The sequence below is a fragment of the Physella acuta genome, unplaced genomic scaffold (genome assembly GCF_028476545.2).
Source record: "Physella acuta isolate Inbredline_101_S28 unplaced genomic scaffold, ASM2847654v3 ptg001147l, whole genome shotgun sequence".
Taxonomy (NCBI): domain Eukaryota; kingdom Metazoa; phylum Mollusca; class Gastropoda; family Physidae; genus Physella; species Physella acuta.
Window position 1 is genome coordinate 103,206 of NW_026732664.1, and position 27,228 is coordinate 130,433.

At 39.3% G+C, this 27,228-nt stretch overlaps 2 protein-coding genes across 5 annotated transcripts; one reads left to right on the forward strand and one right to left on the reverse strand.

Moving 5' to 3' along the window:
- Positions 1–1,592: 1,592 nt before the first annotated feature.
- LOC131956393 (uncharacterized) lies at positions 1,593–11,001 on the reverse strand. Of its 3 annotated transcripts, none has more exons than XM_059320796.1 (9): positions 10,795–11,001; positions 7,685–7,767; positions 6,705–6,807; positions 5,922–6,055; positions 5,580–5,649; positions 4,224–4,363; positions 3,078–3,150; positions 2,471–2,637; positions 1,593–1,861 (listed from the first exon to the last, which is right to left on the reverse strand). In XM_059320796.1, exons 2-8 carry the CDS (start codon positions 7,749–7,751, stop codon positions 2,472–2,474), a joined length of 753 nt encoding a protein of 250 aa, XP_059176779.1. In that variant the 5' UTR covers positions 7,752–7,767; positions 10,795–11,001; the 3' UTR covers positions 1,593–1,861; position 2,471. The 3 variants fall into 3 exon arrangements, with proteins under 3 accessions (XP_059176779.1, XP_059176781.1, XP_059176780.1); XM_059320798.1 differs by having other exon boundaries at positions 2,471–2,604; positions 10,795–11,000; XM_059320797.1 differs by lacking the exon at positions 10,795–11,001 and adding an exon at positions 8,790–8,965.
- Positions 11,002–11,606: 605 nt separating this feature from the next.
- Positions 11,607–27,043, forward strand: LOC131956406 (uncharacterized). 2 transcript variants are annotated; one of them, XM_059320825.1, is made up of 5 exons: positions 11,607–11,768; positions 20,757–20,951; positions 23,907–25,003; positions 26,509–26,612; positions 26,698–27,043. In XM_059320825.1, the coding sequence occupies exons 2-4, from the start codon at positions 20,762–20,764 to the stop codon at positions 26,608–26,610; spliced, it is 1,389 nt and encodes a 462-aa protein (XP_059176808.1). In that variant the 5' UTR covers positions 11,607–11,768; positions 20,757–20,761; the 3' UTR covers positions 26,611–26,612; positions 26,698–27,043. The 2 variants fall into 2 exon arrangements, with proteins under 2 accessions (XP_059176808.1, XP_059176809.1); XM_059320826.1 differs by lacking the exon at positions 11,607–11,768 and adding exons at positions 16,064–16,178; positions 16,509–16,615 and having other exon boundaries at positions 26,509–27,043.
- The last annotated feature ends 185 nt before the right edge of the window (positions 27,044–27,228 follow it).

The window sequence follows — 27,228 nt, forward strand, 5'->3', positions numbered from 1 at the left end:
TATTTCCCCAAATATATACTGTTGCATTAGTATGTAAATCACTGTAAAGAAATGTGCCGGTGGCTATTTAATGTGTCGAATACAACGACTCAAGTGTTTTATGAGCGACAGTGGCGACAGGGGAAATCTTACAATTCTTTGATCACTAGACAGGGATGGGGGAGAGGGGGGGGTCTCCGATGAAGTAGAGTTTATTTGTTTCTGTGTACAAGACATGAAGGGGTGGTGCGGTCCAATCCACAGAGAGCTGACGTTTTACAGACGCCATCCTAGATCCGAACTCCAAAACGTTCATTTAAGCAGTCGAACACTATCTGCTGACCACGCCGTCCTATGTGTCAGCCCTACATCTGGTTGATGAGCATCGCACGTGCCTCTTTAACTTCCCACATGCGACCTTCAACTTCCTGTCAGTGTCGTTCGAACATTTGAATAGGTTGTTGCTAAACATTTCTATAAACCTCTAGGTTGTCGCTATGACAACAGTAAACATTTCTATAAACCTCTAGAACATTCTGTGTCAGATTTCTGCCGAGCAGCTCATTTCTGTCAGCTAATGCGGGACCCCAGACTAAGTATGTGGCCGTCAAGAATCAGCCCCCCCCCCCCCCCCCCACAATTCAACACCAATCAATCGACCACTAGGACCCCGTATTCAGTGTACACAAGTTATAGTTCGACCTTTATTTCCTGCCAAACGTATGGGTCAGTTCTTCTGCCCAGCTTTCAAAACTCAACCAGAGCCAATGATTTAGCTGTGGAACTCAACCAATGTTGAACAAAGCCACCAACTCAGACAACCAATGTTGAACAAAGCCACCAACTCAGACAACCAATGTTGAACAAAACCACCAACTCAGACAACCAATGTTGAACAAAGCCACCAACTCAGACAACCAATGTTGAACAAAACCACCAACTCAGACAACCAATGTTGTACAAAACCACCAACTCAGACAACAAATGTTGAACAAAACCACCAACTCAGACAACCAATGTTGAACAAAAACACCAACTCAGACAACCAATGTTGAACAAAACCACCAACTCAGACAACCAATGTTGAACAAAACCACCAACTCAGACAACCAATGTTGTACAAAACCACCAACTCAGACAACAAATGTTGAACAAAACCACCAACTCAGACAACCAATGTTGAACAAAAACACCAACTCAGACAATGTTGAACAAAACCACCAACTCAGACAACAAATGTTGAACAAAACCACCAACTCAGACAAATGTTGAACAAAACCACCAACTCAGACAACCAATGTTGAACAAAACCACCAACTCAGACAACCAATGTTGAACAAAACCACCAACTCAGACAACCAATGTTGAACAAAACCACCAACTCAGACAACCAATGTTGTACAAAACCACCAACTCAGACAACAAATGTTGAACAAAACCACCAACTCAGACAACCAATGTTGAACAAAAACACCAACTCAGACAACCAATGTTGAACAAAACCACCAACTCAGACAACCAATGTTGAACAAAACCACCAATTCAGACAACCAATGTTGAACAAAACCACCAACTCAGACAACCAATGTTGAACAAAACCATTCCAATCATCAGTTTGGTGTGAAAAGATTTTAATAGAGCATCGAATTTTTTCAAGCATTCTGTAATTAATTCTGTAATTAATTCTGTAATAAATTCTGTAATTAATTCTGTTATTAATTCTGTAATAAATTCTGTAATTAATTTTGTAATTAATTCTGTAACTGATTGACATCATCTTGTTTCCAGAGACAGCAGTACAGTCTTGAGAAATATTGAAACCTTGCCATAGGGGAGAGCTTTAGATTCTAGAGTTGTGTCCTTCACTGAACCAAAGTGAACTCTGTTCGTGAGAGATTTAAAGGTATTTTAACAAGAAAATTACATTAGATTTAAATGTATTTTAAAAAGAAAATTACATTAGATTTAAAGGTATTTTAACAAGAAAATTACATTAGATTTAAATGTATTTTAAAAACAAAATTACATTAGATTTAAAGGTATTTTAAAAAGAAAATTATATTAGATTTAAATGTATTTTAAAAACAAAATTACATTAGATTTAAAGGTATTTTAAAAAGAAAATATCAGTAGATTTAAAGTAGATTTAAAGGTATTTTAAAAAGAAAATTACATTAGATTTAAAAGTATATAACAAGAAAATTACATTAGATTTAAACGTATTTTAACAAGAAAATTACATTAGAAATTTTAGTCCGCCTCCCCCCCCCCCCCCCCTCCCTGGAAGAAACACTGCAGCTGACCTTCACACAGTTTTTAATTGGTCGGACAATTCGATTGGTTTATACATCCACCTGCTTTCATCTGCTTGGCCTATTTCTAAATATGTCTTTGTTAGCGGCCCCTCCCCCCACTCACACACACGTGCCACACACACGTGCCACACACACGTGCCACACACACATGCCACACACACGCGTCACACACTAACCTTAGCCACAGTTTGTCAGTTTGTAGATGCCGACGACAGCAACTTCCAAGATGGCGGTACCCTGCTCGTACCACGTGCAGCTCAAATTGTCCAGAACGTTCTCCTGTAGACAGCTGATGAACGCATCCGCTAGACTGCAAAACACGGCGTGGTCATCGTCATACACTCTGTCATCATACAAAACCAGTCTGTCATCATACAAAGCCAGTCTGTCATCATACAAGCCAGTCTGTCATCATACAAAGTCAGTCTGTCATCATACAAAGCCAGTCTGTCATCATACAAGCCAGTCTGTCATCATACAAAGTCAGTCTGTCATCATACAAAGCCAGTCTGTCATCATACAAGCCAGTCTGTCATCATACAAAGTCAGTCTGTCATCATACAAAGCCAGCCTGTCATCATATATATTTTTCATCGCACAAATACATTATGTCATTAGTGTCATATGTCATGTGTTATGTCATTAGTGTCATATGTCATGTGTTATGTCATTAGTGTCATATGTCGGGTGTTATGTCATGTGTTATGTCATTAGTGTCATATGTCATGTGTTATGTCATTAGTGTCATATGTCATGTGTTATGTCATGAATAATCAAACTCACGAGCATTGATCGTCGGGGTCGTTTTCTATCAGGCCGGTGCAGGTGCTGTACATACAGGTCGAGTTGACATTACCTGGGGAAAGGTGTGACAGATGACAGATGACAGACACGGGTAGATGGACGTGTGACAGATGACAGACACGGGTAGATGGACGTGTGACAGACACGGGTAGATGGACGTGTGACAGATGACAGACACGGGTAGATGGACGTGTGACAGACACGGGTAGATGGACGTGTGACAGACACGGGTAGATGGACGTGTGACAGATGACAGACACGGGTAGATGGACGTGTGACAGATGACAGACACGGGTAGATGGACGTGTGACGGATGACAGACACGGGTAGATGGACGTGTGACAGACACGGGTAGATGGACGTGTGACAGATGACAGACACGGATAGATGGACGTGTGACAGATGACAGACACGGGTAGATGGACGTGTGACAGACACGAGTAGATGGACGTGTGACAGACACGGGTAGATGGACGTGTGACAGACACGGGTAGATGGACGTGTGACAGATGACAGACACGGGTAGATGGACGTGTGACAGATGACAGACACGGGTAGATGGACGTGTGACAGACACGGGTAGATGGACGTGTGACAGATGACAGACACGGGTAGATGGACGTGTGACAGATGACAGACACGGGTAGATGGACGTGTGACAGACACGGGTAGATGGACGTGTGACAGATGACAGACACGGGTAGATGGACGTGTGACAGATGACAGACACGGGTAGATGGACGTGTGACAGATGACAGACACGGGTAGATGGACGTGTGACAGACACGGGTAGATGGACGTGTGACAGACACGGGTAGATGGACGTGTGACAGATGACAGACACGGGTAGATGGACGTGTGACAGATGACAGACACGGGTAGATGGACGTGTGACAGATGACAGACACGGGTAGATGGACGTGTGACAGATGACAGACACGGGTAGATGGACGTGTGACAGATGACAGACACGGGTAGATGGACGTGTGACAGATGACAGACACGGGTAGATGGACGTGTGACAGATGACAGACACGGGTAGATGGACGTGTGACAGACACGGGTAGATGGACGTGTGACAGACACGGGTAGATGGACGTGTGACAGATGACAGACACGCCTTACCCTCGAGGTTTGAGCAGTTTCGTGACGCCACCAATCGTTCAGCTAGAAAGACGAGAATTCTTCCAAATTGTTGCTCAAATTCCTGGGTGTCGGGCGATGACGTCAGACTCTGGACACAGTTCACATACATCTCAGTTTTGCTGCAAATTGCAAAGTTAAACATCATAAAAGTTAAACATCACAGTAGTTAATATAATGTGTTTAATGAAAATGCAAAATGAAATAATTAAGGCATGTAGCCTAAAGTTTAAAGGTAGCAATTATCTAACAAGCAAGAGCTAAGATGAAACAGACTAGCAGAGCTAAGATAAAACAGACCAGCAGAGCTAAGATAAAACAGACTAGCAGAGCTAAGATAAAACAGACCAGCAGAGCTAAGATAAAACAGACTAGCAGAGCTAAGATAAAACAGACCAGCAGAGCTAAGATAAAACAGACCAGCAGAGCTAAGATAAAACAGACTAGCAGAGCTAAGATAAAACAGACTAGCAGAGCTAAGATAAAACAGACTAGCAGAGCTAAGATAAAACAGACCATCAGAGCTAAGATAAAACAGACTAGCAGAGCTAAGATAAAACAGACTAGCAGAGCTAAGATAAAACAGACTAGCAGAGCTAAGATAAAACAGACTAGCAGAGCTAAGATAAAACAGACCAGCAGAGCTAAGATAAAACAGACCAGCAGAGCTAAGATAAAACAGACCAGCAGAGCTAAGGTAAAACAGACCAGCAGAGCTAAGATAAAACAGACCAGCAGAGCTAAGATAAAACAGACTAGCAGAGCTAAGATAAAACAGACCAGCAGAGCTTAGATAAAATAAACCAGCGAGAGCTAAGGTAAAACAGACTAGCAGAGCTAAGATAAAACAGACCAGCAGAGCTAAGATAAAACAGACCAGCAGAGCTAAGATAAAACAGACTAGCAGAGCTAAGATAAAACAGACCAGCAGAGCTAAGATAAAACAGACCAGCAGAGCTAAGATAAAACAGACTAGCAGAGCTAAGATAAAACAGACCAGCAGAGCTAAGATAAAACAGACCAGCAGAGCTAAGATAAAACAGACTAGCAGAGCTAAGATGAAACAGACTAGCAGAGCTAAGATGAAACAGACCAGCAGAGCTAAGATAAAACAGACCAGCAGAGCTAAGATAAAACAGACTAGCAGAGCTAAGATAAAACAGACCAGCAGAGCTAAGATAAAACAGACTAGCAGAGCTAAGATAAAACAGACTAGCAGAGCTAAGATAAAACAGACCAGCAGAGCTAAGATAAAACAGACTAGCAGAGCTAAGATAAAACAGACTAGCAGAGCTAAGATGTAACGACCAATCAACATGAAGTGACAAGAAAACTCACTGGCAAATGTCGAAGTCGCTCAAAGTAGGTGGCTGGCAGTAATCAAGAATTTTCTTGACGTCCATAAAATCTGTCACAAAGTTGGAAAAGATTTCATCTGACCAGTTAAGTGAAGCGTTGTTTACTGAACCCCTTACACACAATCAACTGAACCCCTCACATAAAATCAACTGAACCCCTCACATAAAACCCACTGAACCACACACATGAAACCCACTGAACCCCTCACAGAAAACCTACTGAACCCCTAACATGAAATCCACTGAACCCCTCACGTAAAACCCACTGAACACAAATGACCTTGACACCATGACCTGTACAAAGTTTGACCGTGACCCTGACCTTGGCAAAACTTGATCCTGAGCATGAGGTTGATGAAAAACGAGCGAGCGCGAGCAGACTCCTGAGTTCCTGTACTACAGTCCTGGTTGTTCAAGATGTGCTCATCCAAACACGTCAGGTATAGTGAGGCTTCACTGGCATGCATTCAGTAGACAATTCATTAAACAATTTATTTCATCTGCTTCTTATCGGCTGGAATACACGTCTCTACCCAACCCTAGCTAAGGACATGGTGATGCCTTACTCTCTTGTCTGGGTCGTACCCCCCCCCCGCCCCCAACCCTAGCTAAGGACACGGTGCTGCCTTACTCTCTTGTCTGGGTCGTACCCCCCCGCCCCCAACCCTAGCCAAGGACATAGTGATGCCTTACTCTCTTGTCTGGGTCGTACCCCCCCCCCGCCCCCAACCCTAGCTAAGGACACGGTGCTGCCTTACTCTCTTGTCTGGGTCGTACCCCCCCGCCCCCAACCCTAGCTAACAACATGGTGCTGCCTTACTCTCTTGTCTGGGTCGTACCCCCCCCCCCCGCCCCCAACCCTAGCTAACAACATGGTGATGCCTTACTCTCTTGTCTGGGTCGTACCCCCCCCGCCCCCAACCCTAGCTAAGGACACGGTGCTGCCTTACTCTCTTGTCTGGGTCGTACCCCCCCCCCCCCGCCCCCTACCCTAGCTAACAACATGGTGATGCCTTACTCTCTTGCGTGGGTCATATCTCGCCCCCAACCCTAGCTACGACCTTGACACCTATGTACACACGTGCACACATCCTGATGTACTCACGTGCAGAATCCCGGGCTCTCAAGGTCCGGCGTTTTACAAACTTTGTCATTGCAAGCTTTGGCGATCATCTGTGGGCCGGAGTAGGTGAAGTAGTCGTTTAAACCTGCGTTAAAAATAGGTGAAATGGTCGTTTAAACCTGCGTTAAAAATAAGTGAAATGGTCGTTTAAACCTGCGTTAAAATAGGTGAAATAGTCGTTTAAACCTGCGTTAAAAATAGGTGAAATGGTCGTTTAAACCTGCGTTAAAAATAGGTGAAATGGTCGTTTAAACCTGCGTTAAAAATAGGTGAAATGGTCGTTTAAACCTGCGTTAAAAATAGGTGAAATGGTCGTTTAAACCTGCGTTAAAAATAGGTGAAATGGTCGTTTAAATATGCGTTAAAAATAGGTGAAATGGTTGTATAAACCTGCGTTAAAATAGGTGAAATGGTCGTTTAAACCTGCGTTAAAAATAGGTGAAATGGTCGTTTAAACCTGCGTTAAAAATAGGTAAAATGGTCGTTTAAACCTGCGTTAAAAATAGGTGAAATGGCCGTTTAAACCTGCGTTAAAAATAGGTGAAATGGTCGTTTAAACCTGCGTTAAAAATAGTTGAAATGGTCGTTTAAACCTGCGTTAAAATAGGTGAAATGGTCGTTTAAACCTGCGTTAAAAATAGGTGAAATGGTCGTTTAAACCTGCGTTAAAAATAGGTGAAATGGTCGTTTAAACCTGCTTTAAAAATGCATGCCTAATGTTATATGTATGATTAACACAGAGCATGCCTAATGTATGATGCACATAGACACTCACCAGACTGTGTTGCATATGATCGCTCTTCAAGACATAATGTACGTGTAGCGAGGTGAAGTAGAAGTGAGATAATGTGAGATTAAGGATATAAAGGTGGATAAAGTGGGATATATGAGATAAAGAGAGAAAAACTGAGATAAACTTAGACAAAGTGGGGGGGGGGGGGGGGTGAATGTGAAATACTCACTGGCGCATGTTGGGGATATAAAGATCAAGGCTATCAGGAAAAGTGAAACTTTAGTTAGTCCTCTCATTTTTAATCTGTTTCTTCTGAAACACAACCAGACGTCATTAAGTTAGTCCTCTCATTTTTAATCTGTTTCTTCTGAAACACACACGTCATTAAGTGTAGACAACTAAACGTCATTAAGTAAAGACAACCACACGTCATTAAGTGTAGACAACTAAACGTCATTAAGTGTAGACAACCACACGTCATTAAGTGTAGACAACCACTCGTCATTAAGTGTAGACAACCACTCGTCATTAAGTGACGTCATTAAGTGTAGACAACCACACGTCATTAAGTGTTGACAACCACATGTCATTAAGTGACGTCATTAAATGTAGACAACCACACGTCATTAAGTGTTGACAACCACATGTCATTAAGTGACGTCATTAAATGTAGACAACCACACGTCATTAAGTGTAGACAACCACACTTCATTATACACAACCCCACGTCATTAAATGTAGACAACCACACGTCATTAAGTGCAGATAACCACACGTCATTAAGTGTAGACAACCACACTTCATTATACACAACCCCACGTCATTAAATGTAGACAACCACACGTCATTAAGTGTAGACAACCACACGTCATTAAGTGTAGACAACCACACGTCATTAAGTGTAGACAACCACACTTCATTATACACAACCCCACGTCATTAAATGTAGACAACCACACGTCATTAAGTGCAGATAACCACACGTCATTAAGTGTAGACAACCACACTTCATTATACACAACCCCACGTCATTAAATGTAGACAACCACACGTCATTAAGTGTAGACAACCACACGTCATTAAGTGTAGACAACCACACGTCATTAAGTGTAGACAACCACACTTCACTATACACAACCCCACGTCATTAAATGTAGACAACCACACGTCATTAAGTGTAGACAACCACACGTCATTAAGTGTGGACAACCACACGTCATTAAGTGTAGACAACCACACGTCATTAAGTCTATATTATTGTAATTATTTAATCAATGAAAAAAAAAATAATTAACAACCGGGGTAAAAATTAAAATATACGCAAAATGTATTACCATTTCAATCCGAATAGACAAATGAGGTAAACGATGCCCCTTTACCTCTCGCTGAATACCCAAAATGAGATCATTTTAACATTGTTAGGTTTTAACATTGTTATATACACTTTTGATAAAAACACTTCATAAATATGTCTTCAGCACCTTTTGAACAATGCCTTATGTTTGTATGTTTATAAATTCTATGAGACTCATAGAACAACCTAGAACATCCAAGAACAGCCAAGAACACCCTAGAACACCGTTCTAGATCTAGTATCCTCATGTGTGTGTCTGTCGTGGTTTGAGTTACTGTGCTGCACGGGACGCTCTGTACACTGTGCCGGTGTTTGTTTGTTTGTTTGTTTGTTTGTTTATTTACACGGACTCAATGGGTCAGCGAAAACCTAACAAAATCACGTGACAGCTCTGTCTACAATCTAGGCAGACACGTAAATCAACATAGCGAAACCAATATGTGACGTCACTTTTAAGGTTAAAGGTTGAAGTTGAACCTTAAGGTCCCGCACATAATATAGGCCTATAACACGAAGGGGTTGAGAGTGGCTAATTATTGTGTTCTGATATATTACGCTGGAGAGGAATAGAACAATGTTATATAAGACTGCCTGCGATGTTCTAGTTAGTGCAAGTATATGCCGTGCTTAATGTTGGGTGTGTTTAACGTATCGAATGTGTCAGACAATGTGTCTTGGTGTGTCAGACACTGTGTCTTGGTGTGTCAGACACTGTGTCTTGGTGTGTCAGACATTGTGTCTTGGTGTGTCAGACACTGTGTCTTGGTGTGTCAGACACTGTGTCTTGGTGTGTCAGACACTGTGTCTTGGTGTGTCAGACACTGTGTCTTGGTGTGTCAGACACTGTGTCTTGGTGTGTCAGACACTGTGTCTTGGTGTGTCTAATGAAGGTCTGATGTTCCATGTTATCTGATTGCTAGAACTCTCACGTTTTCTGTGAGTCCTATAGGCTATAGAGAGCATTCAGAATGTCTGCAATCATTAAAATAATTTTCTAGGACCAAATGGATCTTGCACAAATCATTCGACAATTTACGGAAATTGTTCACACACTTTCTTAATCTTTAGAACATGACATCAAATGTCCATAGAACATGACATCAAATTTCTATAGAACACCAACCCTGAAATTGTATACAACATTGTTGCCCCCCCCCCCCCTCCCATATACTAACACCCGACACCATTGTTTAGTGTACAATTACTATAAAATCGTTAAAGAAGTTCGTGGAAACGTATTAATTAATTTCGTATTTTATAAAAACCAATTTTAAAATGCAAGCTTATAAAATGATCTACATGTTAGCCAGATTTAGACTAAGCCAGATGTGACTAACTCATTGGAGCCATTCGGAAATTAGAACGCAAACAAAATCTAAGAATAGATTGCAACATGTGTTATATGATCTCTGCCTAGCACCACCCCATACACTTACACTACACAGATCTAGATCTAACACAATACATGTTGGCTAAACTAGAAATCACCTGCCTTAATTGAAGCCTTAAATTCCGTCTGATAAAAGATGTATGTTGTCAAATTTCTTGAATTAGACAAGCAAGCTTCGGTTACTTAAGCCATTTGTAACGATCTTTTAAGCAGGGGCGTAGCGAGGGGGGGGGGTGTGGGGGACCGCACCGGGTGACACCATTTAGGGGGGTGACACCAAGGCAAAAAATAGCAAAATATATAAGGAAAAACTTGAGGGGGGTGCAAATCGAAAGTTTGAGGGGGGTGCAAATCGAAAACTTGAGGGGGGGGGGGTTGCAAATCGAAAGTTTGAGGGGGGGGTGCAAATCGAAAATTTGAAAGTTTGTCCCCGGGAAGGGTCGCTACGCCTCATGGGGTGACACCATTAAGTGCCGCACCGGGTGACACCCGACCTCGCTACGCCACTGCTTTTAAGTGTCTTTTCATTGACCATACTAGATCTACAGAGATTAGTGACAATACTTTGTATCTCTCTGTTAACTACACAACTTACCTTCGTCTTGCTGTACTGGTGGCAGCTGAAGGACGCGCTGAATAGCTCACAGTTGGGCCACACGAGAGAAGGGCCACACGAGAGAAGGGCCACACGAGAGAAGAACCACTATTAAAAAGAGAGGACGATTTTAGTGAGCTTTCTTATTCAGCGCCGCCATGCCCTTCAGAGATTTCCAACTGACTACCGATGTTGCTAAGCCGGCGCAAAAGGTGCGCGCCCAACAGTGTCTTTGGGAATTACCGATTTAAAAATAGACACATGAACTGAATCATGAATCTTTTTTATACAATAAAACTAGCAACGTTTCTCTTTAATATTTAAAACATATATATATATATATATATATATATATATATATATATATATATATATATATATATATATATATATATATATGTCTATTGAAAATTTACATTTTCGGGGGGGGGGGGGGGGTCGGACTAAAATTTTCGGAGGGGGGGGGGGGAAGGGCCGGACACTTTTAAAAGTATACATTGTATTTCGTTCGGGGGTGCGGTAGACTTTCTTCGAAAAGATGCCTGAAAGAAACTCTGATCGTTATTGTTACCATTAACATACATCTGATAATTTGTAAAGAAATAGATCTAGTAATTTAGAGAATACCATGCTTTTATCTAGTACAAGAATTTCGCTTTTAGAGAATGCATCTAAGCATTAAATGTAGATTATTTTAAATATGTGACCTTTAATTCATTTAATAAAATTAAATTTTGTGTATGGCTTTTCCTACGGGTTCATGCTTGATTATAGCCCAACTGGCATAATATTACTTCTATACTGCTAGAGACTGGTACGTCTCATAAAAAGCATGTCATGTATCAAATTTGATGGCTTATGCCTAGTGGAATTATCTGCTACTTAATACTTATTACTAGATTTAGATTTCTAGATCTACTTAGTCTACTATCAATTAAAATAAACTTTTTCGATCTGGATTCTATGTATAAAACGTGAGTCAGAATAATAAGATTTTGGTTATTTGCATTTTAGCAAATAGTAGTTAGTCTCATAAAAATTCAATTTTCTTCAAATTATAAAAAGAATAGCATATAATTTAGTCGATCTCCTTACCAAAACCGGAAGTCAGAACCTGACCCTGAAACGTCATGCTCTTTTAGTTTTCGCATTTTAAGTGTTTTTGGGGGGTCCTATATACAAAAAATGAAAAAACTGCTAATCTAGCAATATCTCATCACTATTTTAATGCGAAATGCTAAGGAAATGGATACTATGGCTTAAATGCCAGAAACATTTGCGAGATATGTAGTAATAATTAATACAAGCATTTCTTATGGAGCACTCTCATTAGGAACTGAACTGCAACGAAAAACGACCGACCACCGGGCATCAGCGCTCGACAGCTCCTAGATAAATATATATTTGAGATATTTACCATGATTAATTACAATGATGCTGCTTCCCTTCTTCCAAAATCCAATTCCCCATAGAAATACCATGCCGCTGCTATTTTTAGCAACGTTACGCCATTGTTACGCTAGTTGTCAGATAGAAACAACTAATTTTTGTTTTTTGCGGAATGCACTGTTAAGTCTAGTATTTTAATTATAATTCAGTTTTAGCATGTGCAGAAATTGTGGGCATTATTATTGTATTAAAGTATTAGTAATTTTATAAGTATATTGATTTTTTTTCTTCACTGCAAGCCAAGTAGGCCGACTGCACTGTTAGTTTCATTGAACATAATTCGTGACCGGTCATTAACCTTGTTAATATTAATACTTCGAGGCCTACCCGACTGTATAATTTATATGAAATTATATGTAGTTTTTAATTAGGCCATAGTATTGTATTTTAAACAATGCTCATTCCGAGCATTTTTGTGCTAAATCTAATTAGGCCTACTGGCAATTTTTTTTTTTTTAGACTTGGTCAACCTCGTTAATGCTGTTGTGTTAGTTAAAAATATAGGAATTGTGTGTAAAATTTACGCAGTTACTCAGTTACTACGTAGAATGATATCAATAAATGAAGTAGTAATTATTTCCTTTTAGTTTTAGCAATCTTTTGATACAAAATGTCTAATATTTTATTTTCCAATACATCGTGGTGTGTGGCAGAGTAAACAGAACGGTGCGGTAGGTGACCTAGAATCTCCGAGTTCGAATCCGACGTAAATCAGTTGTGCTTTATTTTATTGTTTCACATGGGAAATGCCACGAGCGGTTTTATTTTCTTTCTTTTTCAAAAAAAATTTTTTTGAACGAAATATTTTATAAAATAATTATTCAAAATTTTCAAAACATCGTCGCTCGCATCGCTCGCGAGATCGACTGCTTACATTTTCTTGTCTGCGGGAGAAAAATGTTGACACGGTCGAGGGTTCACCGTGAGTTCAGCAGGCCTACCATACATACGTCACAGCATTAACTATTGCTGTTAGAGATCGTCGGTGGGCAATCCCATCCCTCCCCTCATAAACCAAGCAAATTGTAAATCAACTTAGGGTCATTTTAAGTTCACGCAAGCTTACAGGACTGTAGATTTACTACGCATAGCTGGTAAAAAAAAAAAAAAAAGAAAACTTCGCCTAACCTAATGCTACTACAGAAGAGAATATTAATTATACTTTTATAGAGTATTTAATTTTAAAGTTAAAAAAAAGTTCATTTATTATCTTACCTAATAATACTGTATTGTCGTTACAGTTAGAAGGACTAGATCTAGATTTCTGTCAGATCTATTTTTAGTTTTGGATATTAATTTTATTGTCATCTTCATGGGTATTGATTGTTCAATTCATCATGGAATGCCTAATGTCTTAAATTGTACATTGTACATAGAATTTATAATAAATATGTCTGATATTTCCTTAATAAACATAGTGAATATAAAGTTTTATTTCTAACAAAATGTTTTGGTTTTTTTTGGTAACTAAAATACCCAATGTTGTCGTAATTGCTATGACATCATGCTACGAATGGAAAACACAAACCAACGTAACTTTTGGATATCTTTTGATGGCGAAAAAGAGTTTCGCATTTTAAGATGTTAATAGGTCATTTTGTTTTTGTTTGTTTTCTCGGCCCCTAATTAAGCTAGACCATTAAATTTGGTCTCAAATTAACCAGTAAGTGATATGGTTTGTAATGATATATGATAAGTGACAGAAAATTTTAATTAAAAAATTGTAATAAGACAACCTAATATAATTGTAGAGCTTTAAAAATGCAATCCAACAGTACCAATTTTATTAATTTAGCATAATCGGTTGATTAAATATAATTTTTTTAGTGTCGCAAATAAAATATATAGAAACGCGACCAAAAACGCAGGTAAAAAGTCAAATTCACTTGTTTTAAAGCTAGTAAGCAAGAAAAGACATGATTCTTTCTTACTATTGAAATCAGTTTGCTTATACCTACATTTTGTTACACCAAGGTGAAAGTAAATAGTTTATATAAATTTATAAAATGCCATTTATATAATTTATTGTATGTTTTGTGATGAATTTTCAATTGGAAAATACCGCATTTGGAAGCAGAAAGGTAAATTCTACAGAACAGATGTTGTTTGGAATGTTATAGATTATAGATCTAAGCCTATATCAAAATGTTTGTTTAATAAAATTCAATTAGAGTCCACCCATTTCTGATGGGTACCTGATATACATTGGGGAAATTAAAGGTAAAAAGTAAAGGCGGCTGTGAATATCGCTGACCACACGGACAATCACTTCATATGCCGAGGTCAAGAAACATGAACTCTACTTCATCTGCCAAATAGATTGCTTTGTCTACAGAGGAATCTTAATTAATGTTTACAGGGGCCTAACAGAATTGAGTTATGTTTGTAAAAACAGTAGGCCTAAGCTTTAAAAACTTTTTTTGGTCAATATCGGAAAAAATAAAAATCTTTTCGACTAAATGGGTTGAAAAAAGCTTTGAATTTGTTTCATTGTTTGTTATTATATCTTGTAGTATTTAGAATTGAAGCTTTCTTTCTTAATTACAAGTTGTATTAATTTCAAACCTTAATGTAATTTCTTTTTAATTCAGTATTAGCCTAAATGTAAGGTAGGCTACATAATTCAGATATTACCTATGGTTTTGTGATTTTTATATGTTTATAACATTTGTGTTTATGAAATGACCTAATGAAGTTATCAAGCAAACTGTTTTATTATTATTTTAATAGGCCTGCAAGTTATAAGTACAAAATATAGATATCTAATCACTAGATCTAGGTCTAAGTTTAAGAAAAAACTACCAAAAGGGTTTGAAATACTTGAATATAGTACTAAAAGTAGCTATGTTTTGAAAAAAAAATATCTTAAACTGGAGACATTCAATTTAAAAGTCATTATAAAAACTCCACGATCTAGATTTATTTCTAGATCTCTAGTAGGAATACAGATTTAGAGGCTTTCCCATCAGTATCAATGTACTATCTTAGCTATGTGGGAGGTCAGTACGAGTTCACTGTGAAAAAAATCGGATCTGCCGTAGGGGGGTGGGTTTAGTGCGCAAATGCTCCTGACCGATTGCCAAAAGGTACAGAAATTCTAAAGATACATTTTAAAAGAAAAATGGACGGCTGAACTGCAGTTATCAAAATATCTGTGTAAGTAGAAGTATAAATAATAAAATTTTACACAAATATAGCTGTCTTTTGCTAAATCTAGCTCAATTTCCACGAAAATCGCATCCGGTCGCAATAATTTTTATATCAGCTTGTCGGCCATTCAACGATCTATCACGTGGTGCAGACGCCAAACAGATTTATCCGTATGGTATTGCGCGAATGCTATTTTTAGCAACAGTGCCGAGACGCGATCGAAAAAAACGAACTAGAAAGTGGCCATAAAAAAGCGGGTCAGGGGAGGTAATTCAACTCGCGTTATGAGACTAGCTACAAATAGGTTCCCGAAACAGTCATCGAAACACAAACAGTTGAAACAGTCCATTGTTTCGTTAGGAAAGTTTAAGTTTTGTTAAAGAAGCAAAAATAATTTTTATTAGATATCTTATCTTGAACTAGAGATCTAGTGCTAGAAGCTAGACTAGATCTTAAGTTAGTTGAGTAGCTTAAGGCCTACATCAGAGCGAACATATATAATAGCGATACTCACTAATTTTAAATTTCGTTATTTTTCGATTTAAACATTACCAATGAAAACTTAAACTAGAGATTAGAGATCAATCTCTAATCAATCAAATACTTAATTTGTTGATAATAAACTATAAACTCATTTGGAGCTTAATTAGGCCTACTGATTTTTATTAATTGGCCACTCCCAGCATTGCAAGCCAAAAAATCCGTGACAACCATATGCCTATCTGAAGAGAAGAACTCTGCAGGGTTGACCTTGCAGCTGATTTGATTTTAGCAGAATATGCACAGTACATTTGATTTTATTACCACATTTCTATTCGTATGGACACTGTCTTTGTCAGAATAAAAATCACAAGATGGAATTACATCTAGATCTAGATCTATATTTTTTTTTTGTAATATTTGATTTCCTTTTTTTTTAATGGAAGGATGTTTAAAAAGGAAAACTAAACCCAGATTAATGATTTTGATGACAAATATGCGTCAATAAAATATGTTTAAGAATATAGAATAGATCTAAACTTTTTAAAGATATTCTATCCCATGCCCATGCATGTTTCATTAACTAGTGTTAGTGTTTTAGCAATGCTTAATCAGGGCAATTTATAAAATTCTAGCGATGTCATTGTAAAATGAATCTAACTCTCCTCTCTCACTGGACTTGGGAAAGGTGTGTTATTCACAAAGTTTCGCCGATGCTCAGTTTAAAATATTGTTAAGATTTGTAAGTATTTGATTTATTTTTTTTTAAATCTGCAATAGCATTAAAATTGATAAAGTTAGCGAGAAATGCATTCTAAACAGCGTCACGGGCAGTGTGCGTGGCGGACATCTCGCTCGCGTAGTTTTGTCAACCAGAAAAGTTAGCCTATCAAATACAATTAATCAGGCCTATAAAATAAAAAGAGGCCAATCGCATTAAAATGATCGCACGTGCGCGAAGATATATGCAAATTACAAACATCGCCAGCCCGCCTGCGTTCTTTTGTCAACCAGCGAGAGAAAACCCACAGCACAGTGTGAGCATGCGCTAAATCTAGTCCAAGTACTTTGTTTTCTCAAGTTATAATTAGTATTGTAGGTCTAGATTAATATACAGTTCACATTAAATGTATTTAATTAAGATGTGTGTCTATTTGATTTTTCAAATGTCAGCGCATAAAAATTGATTACCCGAGAGCGAGAATTAGGCCTATGCCTATGCATTCCAAACATCGACACAGACCAAGTGTGACACACGACTCGCTCGCTCGCGCTGGTTTGTCAGCGAGAGAGGCATCGCCCGCCACAGCGTGGGCACAGCACACACATGTCCTAGTCCATGCGTACTTGGTTTACTAAGTAATAATTAGTAATGTAAACTTAGACCCAACGCTAAAATTATTTAATTTATCAGGCCTCTAAAATCGTAATAATATTAACATTATTAAGCCTAATAAATGTATCAACGAAGACCAGTGAAAATAATATTATAATTAGCCTAATTAAAATTTATGAAATCAATAAGAATTAAGACAAATTAATTAAGCTATAGGGGCCTAACAAATTTGAAAACAAATAATTAGACCTAAATAAGCACACAAAGACCAACGCTCACTACTAGATCTAATTCCAGTGATCAACAAAAAAAAACAACAGATCGTCGTGGTTTAAGGGCTTTTAGAGTCATAGTATAATCCAAAAGCCAGGTGAAATATCCATAATTAGGCTTAATTAGTCTAATTGCGCTAGCAAAATAAGCTGAAAAAGAGTGTCAAGTGAAAAGAGAACACAATTATATAAGCAGCGAGGATACTACTGTACAGCTTCCGTAACAATAGCGATGACGTCACAATAAAAAATCACGTGCTTTCAGTGACCTTTTTAGGAGGCCGATTTCTTAAAATCGGCACATAATAATTGCATTTTTTTTTCACTAAACGATTAATCTAATAATACCCTACCTTACAGTGCCATTTAGACACCTAACAGTCCTTTATTTAAAGTTTTTAAACAACACAAACTATACCCATGTTTACGTTTGACCTCCATGGTCGGAAGCAAATTTCGCGTGATAATTATTTTTAAACTTAATGTTAAGGTGGTCTCTCGAACATAGCAGAAAAAATTGCCCAATCGTAGGCTAAGGTGAGGTAGCCATGTTCTCGTTAGCAACCAAGTACGCTTTCAAGTTAGTGAGTCTGAGTCTCGCTAATATATAATATTGTAGATTTTCTTATAAAATCTAAAATTTACCCGGTAAAACCTTAGTTTAGCGTCGGAAATTATCGGGTACTGTTTGTTGAGTTTCGGTAACTAGAGTTACGGTAAACCATGGTTTATTTGACATAAATAAATTGAAAGTCAATTGTAGTAAATTAATGTTTTAATTTTTAAAGTTTAATCGACAAAAGGAAACAAGAATAAATATAATATTAGATTTAAATTAGTAGATCTAAAAATTAAAAAAAAACACATATATTAATATAAATATAAATAATGAAGTCAAATGTAATAATTTAATGTTTTTGGCTTGCAGCGGATTTGCGACCATTAATTAATTAGATCTAGATCTAGCTAGCGCTAGGCCAAGTAAAAAAAATCTAGATTACGAAAATAGTAAAAATTATTACAAAAATGTAAAAAATGATTACAAAAAGAGTAAAAGTGACTAGAAACAGAGTTCGTACACTATTTTGAAAATGAAACAAGACCTTTGTAACCACACCATTATTTGTGCTTATAGCTGAGAAACTTTTGTCTGCTATTAAAAAATACCGGTCTCTCTCTTCCCCCCCCCCCCCCCACACACACACACACACAACAAGAGACGGTGGAGGGGTCACTGTAGCCCAGTCTAATACGTCATATCATGAACAGTACCGTAACTTTTATTTCCCCTCCTCCCTCACCTAGCCAAACAGCTCAATCTACGTACTTGGGGTCACGGTGTTCATACAAGTTTAGATATCAGTGACCTTAGTTACTAGGAGGGGCGGGTTAGTCCAGCCCTAAACGTTTTCACGGTCAGTCAAGCAACAACAAAAAAAAAGACAGGTCTTACACTCTTCCCCCCTCCCCCAATGACGTAGTAACTGAGAAATCAGGTTTCATCTGCGATACCCAGCGAAAAACGTCATACCACAGTGTAGACCCGTCCAGACTTTTTAAATTCAAGACTTTTTCCAGACTGCGCACGAACCCTGTTAAACAATGTTTAGTAGCAGAAATATTTAGCTGAAACACTTAAAAATAACAAGTTATACAAAATGAGTAATAAAGCAGTATTTAACACGCAATTAAAATAAATCTATCCAAATTTTAAACGTTCTGTATTAAAAATAAAAGATGACGCCAAATAAAGTATGGTTTACAGTACTTCGGTGGATACTGGAACTGTGTGACAGACTTTGCCATTATTTTACTGTTTTTTACTGCTATACGATTCCGTAATAATAACCGACGCTAAACTAAGGTTTTACCATTTACCCAATGGAGGCGAGTGAGTTGATGAGAATCCTTCCATCATGTTGTTGACTTGGAATAAGTTTTAAAAAATGTGCTTTTTAGATTTAGACCGTAAAAATAATAAAAAATGCAAATTTAAGCCTGCAATTAATTTAGAATTTTTATATTTTTAGAATAGGCCCCTAAATGCTTTAAAAGTAGCATATCCAGAGAACTTAAAAAATAATTTGTCGAATTTAAAATTTAAGGCTACATTTCTATTTATTTTCATCAAGCCTAAGTTATAACTGGATGTTTCACTTACGTAAGACACATATTGATTGGCAGTACAGGAACTCAGTGATTGATAATTATTTGTTTACAAAACTTTGCAGATAAAGTTTTTAAATAACAATGCAAATTTAAACCCCATGAGCTAGTTTTTCTTTTTTTAGCTTACAATGTGTACAATAAAATTTATGGCAGCCTATCGAATAGCAGGATGCCATTGTTTATGTCGCCATTACAAATGAAAACAAAATTGTTTTTGCTTTTTTTTTTTTTTTTTAGTTACCGAAAATATTAAAAACAAAAGTCGGAATAAAACCAGACAGACAGGATTTTATAGGCTAACCATATTAATTGTAATTATGCTGTGCATGATTTAATTAATTAATGGGCCTCTCGAATACTTTCTCGCTCAAGTCCATTCTCAATTTTAATTTAAACATGACCACTGAATGACAGACATCCATATTTAATCCATTTGGCACTAATTTTGAAGTTTTTAGTTCATTTTAAACTAAATTACTTAATTTAATATTTATTGTCACTCACTGCCATGCACGACACACCTCTCCATGACAACCACTCTTACGTTTGAAGCTAAAGAAAATCACAAATTGTAGCCATTTAATAACAAACAATTTTTTTTCAAACAGCATTTTCTATGCTACTGATTTATTGTGATAATTGAAATAAGTTTCAAATCAAAGGTCAATTTATTAAGTTTTTAATTGTTCAAGTCATCTTAAACTTAAACTATAATGAAGTTTAAAATCTTAGGTGACATGTTATTTGGTTTAAAACTTGTCAACAATATCTCATCCCCCCCCCCCCTGCCGGGTACATCCACCATCCCTGAGAATGTATACTTAAACCAGTGCCCCCCTTTCCCCTTGTTTTAAGCAACAACAAAAAATGGTCAACTTCTGTCTGTCAGTCCAACTTCTGTCTGTTAGTCCAACTTCTGTCTGTCAGTCCAACTTCTGTCTGTCAGTCCAACTTCTGTCTGTCAGTCCAACTTCTGTCTGTCAGTCCATCTTCTGTCTGTCAGTCCAACTTCTGTCTGTCAGTCCAACTTCTGTCTGTCAGTCCAACTTCATTATGTTGAGATGTCCCCCCAATGATGTGACCATTCAATCTATTTTTGTTGACAGTGAGCATGATGACATCTGGACATGATTACTTCAGCAGTTACTGCGATTTAGGGGTGCATCAACTGATGTTGAAAGATAGGCCAAGAACATTGGCCTACAGGAACTTTTTTGAGAAGAACAGAGAGTATGTCAAGGATAAAGTTGTTATGGACGTTGGGGCAGGAACTGGCATTCTGTCGCTGTTTGCCGCAGCAGGTGAGTGGAGGTGTTGTACCCACCTGTGGTTGTCTTGTCGCAGTCGTCTCTTTCCCTCATCCCCAGAATAGCTTGTCTGGTTTCTGGATCCATTGGTTACTGGCTTTAATAGGCATTTTAAGCTTTGTTGCACCAAGTCTTTGTCTTATTTTAGCATTTACATATTCTCATCTCCAGTTTAAGGTCTTTAGACCTAACGATCCATTAAGCTGATGAAGCAGAATTCATGTTTCTTATAAATAGGGAAGGTGTGGTCAGCAATTAGCCCAACCCCCTTTACTTTCCCTAACATAAGTTAGGTACCCTTTGGAGCTGGGTGGACTCAGGGACATTTTACTGACTTGGACCTGGATTCGAACACAAGACTTTAGGGTTAGCAGCCTAGCACTCTACAGCTTAGGCCACGCTGTCCCATCATCCCCCGTTTACTCCACTGCTCTAGTTGTGTTTAGGTAATGTTGACTAAATGTGTTAGGATCAATATGTTTGGTGTGCTTGTTGTTGAAAATGTCGGGTGAGTGTACAGTCTAAATAATGATGTTAGAAGTAGCTTCTCTCTTCTGGTGTTTTTTAGTTATAATATTAGAGGGCATTTCCTCCAGCTTAATTAACTTAATTAATTGAGTATTATGTGTCAACATTTTATTCTCCAAATGGCTAATTGACTGCTAGGCAGCAGTTGTTATTACCTCCCCTACATGGGTTACTGTCCTTAGATAATGAGCTTCTTCTGCCCAGGAGTCAGAACTTGGGTTAGCAGTCATGTACTTTCCCACTTAGCCATGCCATCTAGATGTTAAGTTTAATGTGCTTGTGACATATGTCAATAACATTAGTAAACAAGCACTGTCTGGCATAGCCATGCCATCTAGATGTTAAGATTGATGTGCTTGTGACATATGTCAACAACACAAGCTGGACACTTTGATTGCTCATACCATACATGCTTTATATATGTTGTTTGATTCAAAATTGGAGCGGCTATTCTATGTGTGTATTCAAATGTCAATATGGTCTTTATTATGCCATAATAACAGTAAGTGTGGCATGTTATTTTCATTTGAAGATCAATCTGTATGCTACCTCTCTTTCTTATTTTGTAATGCATCAATTGTGTATGTTTAAAGGCTCTCTTTTATGTCAGTTGTATAGCTTTCTCTGGCCCAACTAATTCAAATGCATGCATCTCGCTAGTTGTTTGATTAGTGTCATCTTTTGCTGTGCCATTTTTTTTTCTTTAGTATATCTTTTGATTAAAGCTTCCGTCATTTTCCCATAATGTTGTGTTGTGATGTTTATTTTTAGAAATGTAATAATTTTTTGTCGTACACACTGGGGGGTCAAGTGTTGTATGTGTACACATGTGGTGGTCAAGTGTTGTATGTGTACACTGGATAGTGTCAAGTGTTGTATGTGTACACATGAGATGGTCAAGTGTTGTATGTGTACATTGGGTGAGGTCAAGTGTTGTATGTGTACACACTAGGTGGTCAAGTGTTGTATGTGTACACTGGGTGGGGTCAAGTGTTGTATGTGTACACTGGGTGAGGTCAAGTGTTGTATGTGTACACTGGGTGGGGTCAAGTGTTGTATGTGTACACTGGGTGAGGTCAAGTGTTGTATGTGTACACTGGGTGGGGTCAAGTGTTGTATGTGTACACTGGGTGGGGTCAAGTGTTGTATGTGTACACATGAGGTGGTCAAGTGTTGTATGTGTACACTGGGTGAGGTCAAGTGTTGTATGTGTACACTGGGTGAGGTCAAGTGTTGTATGTGTACACTGGATAGTGTCAAGTGTTGTATGTGTACACATGAGGTGGTCAAGTGTTGTATGTGTACACTGGGTGAGGTCAAGTGTTGTATGTGTACACTGGGTGGGGTCAAGTGTTGTATGTGTACACTGGGTGGGGTCAAGTGTTGTATGTGTACACATGAGGTGGTCAAGTGTTGTATGTGTACACTGGGTGAGGTCAAGTGTTGTATGTGTACACTGGGTGAGGTCAAGTGTTGTATGTGTACACTGGATAGTGTCAAGTGTTGTATGTGTACACATGAGGTGGTCAAGTGTTGTATGTGTACACTGGGTGGGGTCAAGTGTTGTATGTGTACACTGGGTGGGGTCAAGTGTTGTATGTGTACACATGAGGTGGTCAAGTGTTGTATGTGTACACTGGATAGTGTCAAGTGTTGTATGTGTACACTGGGTGGGATAGGACTAGCGCTGTATTTGTGCTCTGGCATTTGACTATGTTACTTTAAGATTGTGTACACAAGACTTGTACAGTTGTCCCTGGGTATTATAATAAAAAAGACTTGAGATTTCTTCCCAAGTTTATTGGTTACAAGATTTGTCTCTGGCACAAGGCTATGATGTGTTGGCTGAGTTCATTGTCAGCTGATCTACATTTACATGATCCCATATTGAGATGATACAATCTCTATGTAAATCTATCTCAAGTGCTGGCCTGTAAATTGGATTGCAAATAGAGCGTGATTGTTGCAGGGGAACTAAGTCCTCACAGGAGTGGGGGGGGGGGGGGGGGGGAGTCTTGGGGATAAAATTTGGTGTTTTAGAAATAAACAGAACACACCTCATGTACTGTATTTGCCATAGTACAATGTAGCCAATAAAAAGTGATGCAGTCACTGATTTAAACAGAGTAAATTCATTTTCCCTCTGTTTTCTGTGGTTTAAAATCGTGTCTCGACTGACTAGCAAATAGACTTTTCTTGTCTACCACTGTAGCTATCTCAGGTCATTCTGGTGATGGTTGGCCTTCCCCATTAGGGCTACATGACTTGTGGCTAGACAGCCCATTAGAGCTAAATGATCTCTAGCTCCAAATTTGAAAGTTTTAGTATTGTTTAGCCATCTCAGCTAATGACTGAGTTCTTTACACTTATATTTTAACATAGCGTTTCTCTCGGGCTCAGCAAAATATTCCTCATTTTCAGCCGGCGCCAAGAAAGTTTTTGCTGTGGAGGCGAGTGGTGTAGCAAGCTTGTGTGAGGAGGTGGTGAGCGAGAACTCGCTGGCTGATGTCATAGAGGTCATCCACGGCGCCGTTGAGGAGATTTCCCTGCCCCAGGGTTTCACACATGTTGACATTATCGTATCGGAGTGGATGGGCTTTTATTTACTCCACGAGTCCATGCTTGACTCTGTCATCGTGGCCAGAGACCGGTTCCTGGCTCCTGGGGGTATTCTGGCCCCCTCCCATGCCACGCTGTACTTTGCCCCTGTTGACCTAAGTGAGCACTTCCAGGAGAGGGCTGAGGAGTGGAGCAACATCTACGGTTTCGACTTCTCCCCCGTGGCCTCCAGGATCAACATGGACGAGGTCTCCAAACCCCTGGTTCAGTGCCTCAGTCCCAGCGTGCTCAGGGCTGACCCCCAGGAGGTCCTGGCCTTGAACCTGCAGACAGTGACCCTGCAGGATGTTGCGGAGTTCAGCAAATTGCTGCAGTTCCCCCTGAAACATGATTCCAAGATCTTTGGCTTTGCCGCTTGGTTTGATGTGGACTTTGTTGTTGGGGGGACAGTTGACGGCCAGATGGAGGACATGTCAGGTCCTAAGGTCCTACCAAAGTCTTGTGTCAATGAGATGGGTGATGCGTGTTCAGGTGAAGCTGTACACACACCGTGTACCCAGGGCTTGACACCAGACCCTTCAGACATGTCACACACCCAAGCAAAGCAGAGCTCCCTAAATCCTCCCACAAGACTGAGGACTGGGCCACTGGACCCTCCCACCCACTGGAAGCAGACTATCATTTTCCTGCCGCAGACCATCTTTGTTGAAGGTGGTGTCTCACTGGGGTGTCATGTCACCATGTCGCAGGATGCCAGCAACAAGCGTCACTACAACATCACGGTGGAGCTGGTGGAGGAGGAGGACAGTGACGCTGACTCCATCTCCTCCACCGACCACCCCGTACCCTGCCCGTGTGGCTCCAGCAGGTGCCGTCTGATCTCAGCTCTGGTTGACAAGTTTGACACGGAGCAGCAGGATATGTGTGATGAGGCCAGCGCTGCTGATGTGCAGGCTGAGGTGAGGCTACACACAATCTTTGACATCACACAGTCTTTGATGGCACACAATCTTTGATAACACAATCTTTGACATGATACAATCTTTGATAACACAATCTTTAACACCACACAATCTTTAACACCACACAATCTTTGATAACACAATCTTTGATGACACACGATCTTTGACATCACACAATATTTGACATCACACAGTCTTTGATGACACACAATCTTTGACATCACACAATCTTTGACAACACACAATCTTTAACATCATACAATCTTTGATAACACAATCTTTGACAACACACAATCTTTGACCAAAAAATCTTTGACATCACACAATCTTTGACATCACACAGTCTTTGATGACACACAATCTTTGACAACACAACCTTTGACATCACACAATATTTGACATCACACAATCTTTGACAACACAACCTTTGACATCACACAATCTTTGACAACACGCAATCTTTAACATCATACAATCTTTGACATCACACAATCTTTAACATCATACAATCTTTGATAACACAATCTTTGACAACACACAATCTTTGACCAAAAAATCTTTGACATCACACAATCTTTGACATCACACAATCTTTGACATCACACACTCTTTGACATCACACAATCTTTGACAACACACACTCTTTGACATCACACAATCTTTGACATCACACAATCTTTGACATCACACAATCTTTGACAAAAATCTTTGACATCACACAATCTTTGACAACACACAATCTTTGACAACACACAATATTTGACATCACACAATCTTTGACAAAAAATCTTTGACATCACACAATCTTTGACATCACACAATCTTTGACATCACACAATCTTTGACATCACACAATCTTTGACATCACACAATCTTTGACATCACACAATCTTTGACATCACACAATCTTTGACATCACACAATCTTTGACAAAAAATCTTTGACATCACACAATCTTTGACATCACACAATCTTTGACATCACACAATCTTTGACAACACACAATTTTTGACAACACACAATCTTTGACCAAAAATATCTTTGACATCACACAATCTTGGTCCCAGTCTTGACATCTGTGAAACATCACCTAGGTACCTGGCTGAGACCACTCAGCTCTTGTGGGTACCTGGCACAATTTGTGTCAGTTGCTGGGTAAACTAGACATTACCTTCATACACTGGTGAAAATCTGTAACCATATGACAGGTGGGGGGGGGGGTCATACTGTGTGTGGTACAGCCAGTGGAAAGAAAACAATTCTAGGTTTGTACATAAGGTCTGACCTCACCCCCATTGTACATTAGGTCTGACCTCACCCCCATTGTACATTAGGTCTGACCTCACCCCCATTGTACATTAGGTCTGACCTCACCCCTATTGTACATAAGGTCTGACCTCACCCCCATTGTACATTAGGTCTAATATGGTCTCTCTCCCCCTCCCCACCCCCATTATACGTTACGTCTAATATGGTCTCACTCCCCCTCCCCCCACCCCCAGGACGAGGCCACGCGGCAGCTGGATGACGACATAGAGAGGGGTGGATGGCCAGTTGACCCCAACTCTTCTGGTCACTCACTGGACGAGACGGGTAGCTCCTGAGGGTATGACCAACCTCTGGCCAACATGGACGACATGGACAACCTCTGGCCAACCCTGCAGAGGTTGACAGGATGCTCTTCATTTCAGCCAGTCACCCCAATGTGTGGGTCTCTATATCACGTATCAATGTGGGGGTGAGCCTTTGTGATGGTCGTGTGTGGGGGATGCAATGGACAAGAGTGGGGGGGGGGCTGTTTCTGGTAAATCTGTGGACGTGGTCGGTCCCAGAACTCATCACGTGACGTGTGGAACCTGTTTCACGTGCTTTCCCTGGACAGATCCGGACCACACTTGGTGACGTCACTTTCTGTTCGTGTTTCCACGATCTCGCTACCTTGGTGTTGACGCATCTCCGTTGTTACCGTTGTTTAGAAACTACCTGATGTTGCTAATTATGTTACCATGAAACTTCCTTCAGTAAACCACGTGTTAACCGCCATCTTTGTTATTTGTCGGATTTTTTTCCCGCATTTGCTGTTTCTGCTTTACTTTGTTGCATTTGGTGTTTTCTTTGTTTGTGCTTTGTTCGTATTTTGTTTTTGCATTAAGGTCTCTCACTTCTTGTGGAGCCAGGCCGCACCCACCCACCCCTACTCATAGAAACACATGCCCCCACCC

Excerpts from the sequence above, each read along its gene's own strand:
- LOC131956393 (XM_059320796.1), bottom strand. The coding sequence starts at position 7,751 with ATGAGAGGACTAACTAAAGTTTCACTTTTCCTGATAGCCTTGATCTTT. Across the intron at positions 4,364-5,579 it reads AGCGACTTCGACATTTGCCA|CAAAACTGAGATGTATGTGA; the intron begins GTGAGTTTTCTT and ends TGCAATTTGCAG. Across the intron at positions 3,151-4,223 it reads AAACTGCTCAAACCTCGAGG|GTAATGTCAACTCGACCTGT; the intron begins GTAAGGCGTGTC and ends ACCTTTCCCCAG.
- LOC131956406 (XM_059320825.1), top strand. The coding sequence starts at position 20,762 with ATGATGACATCTGGACATGATTACTTCAGCAGTTACTGCGATTTAGGG. Across the intron at positions 20,952-23,906 it reads GTCGCTGTTTGCCGCAGCAG|CCGGCGCCAAGAAAGTTTTT; the intron begins GTGAGTGGAGGT and ends CCTCATTTTCAG. Across the intron at positions 25,004-26,508 it reads CTGCTGATGTGCAGGCTGAG|GACGAGGCCACGCGGCAGCT; the intron begins GTGAGGCTACAC and ends CCCCACCCCCAG.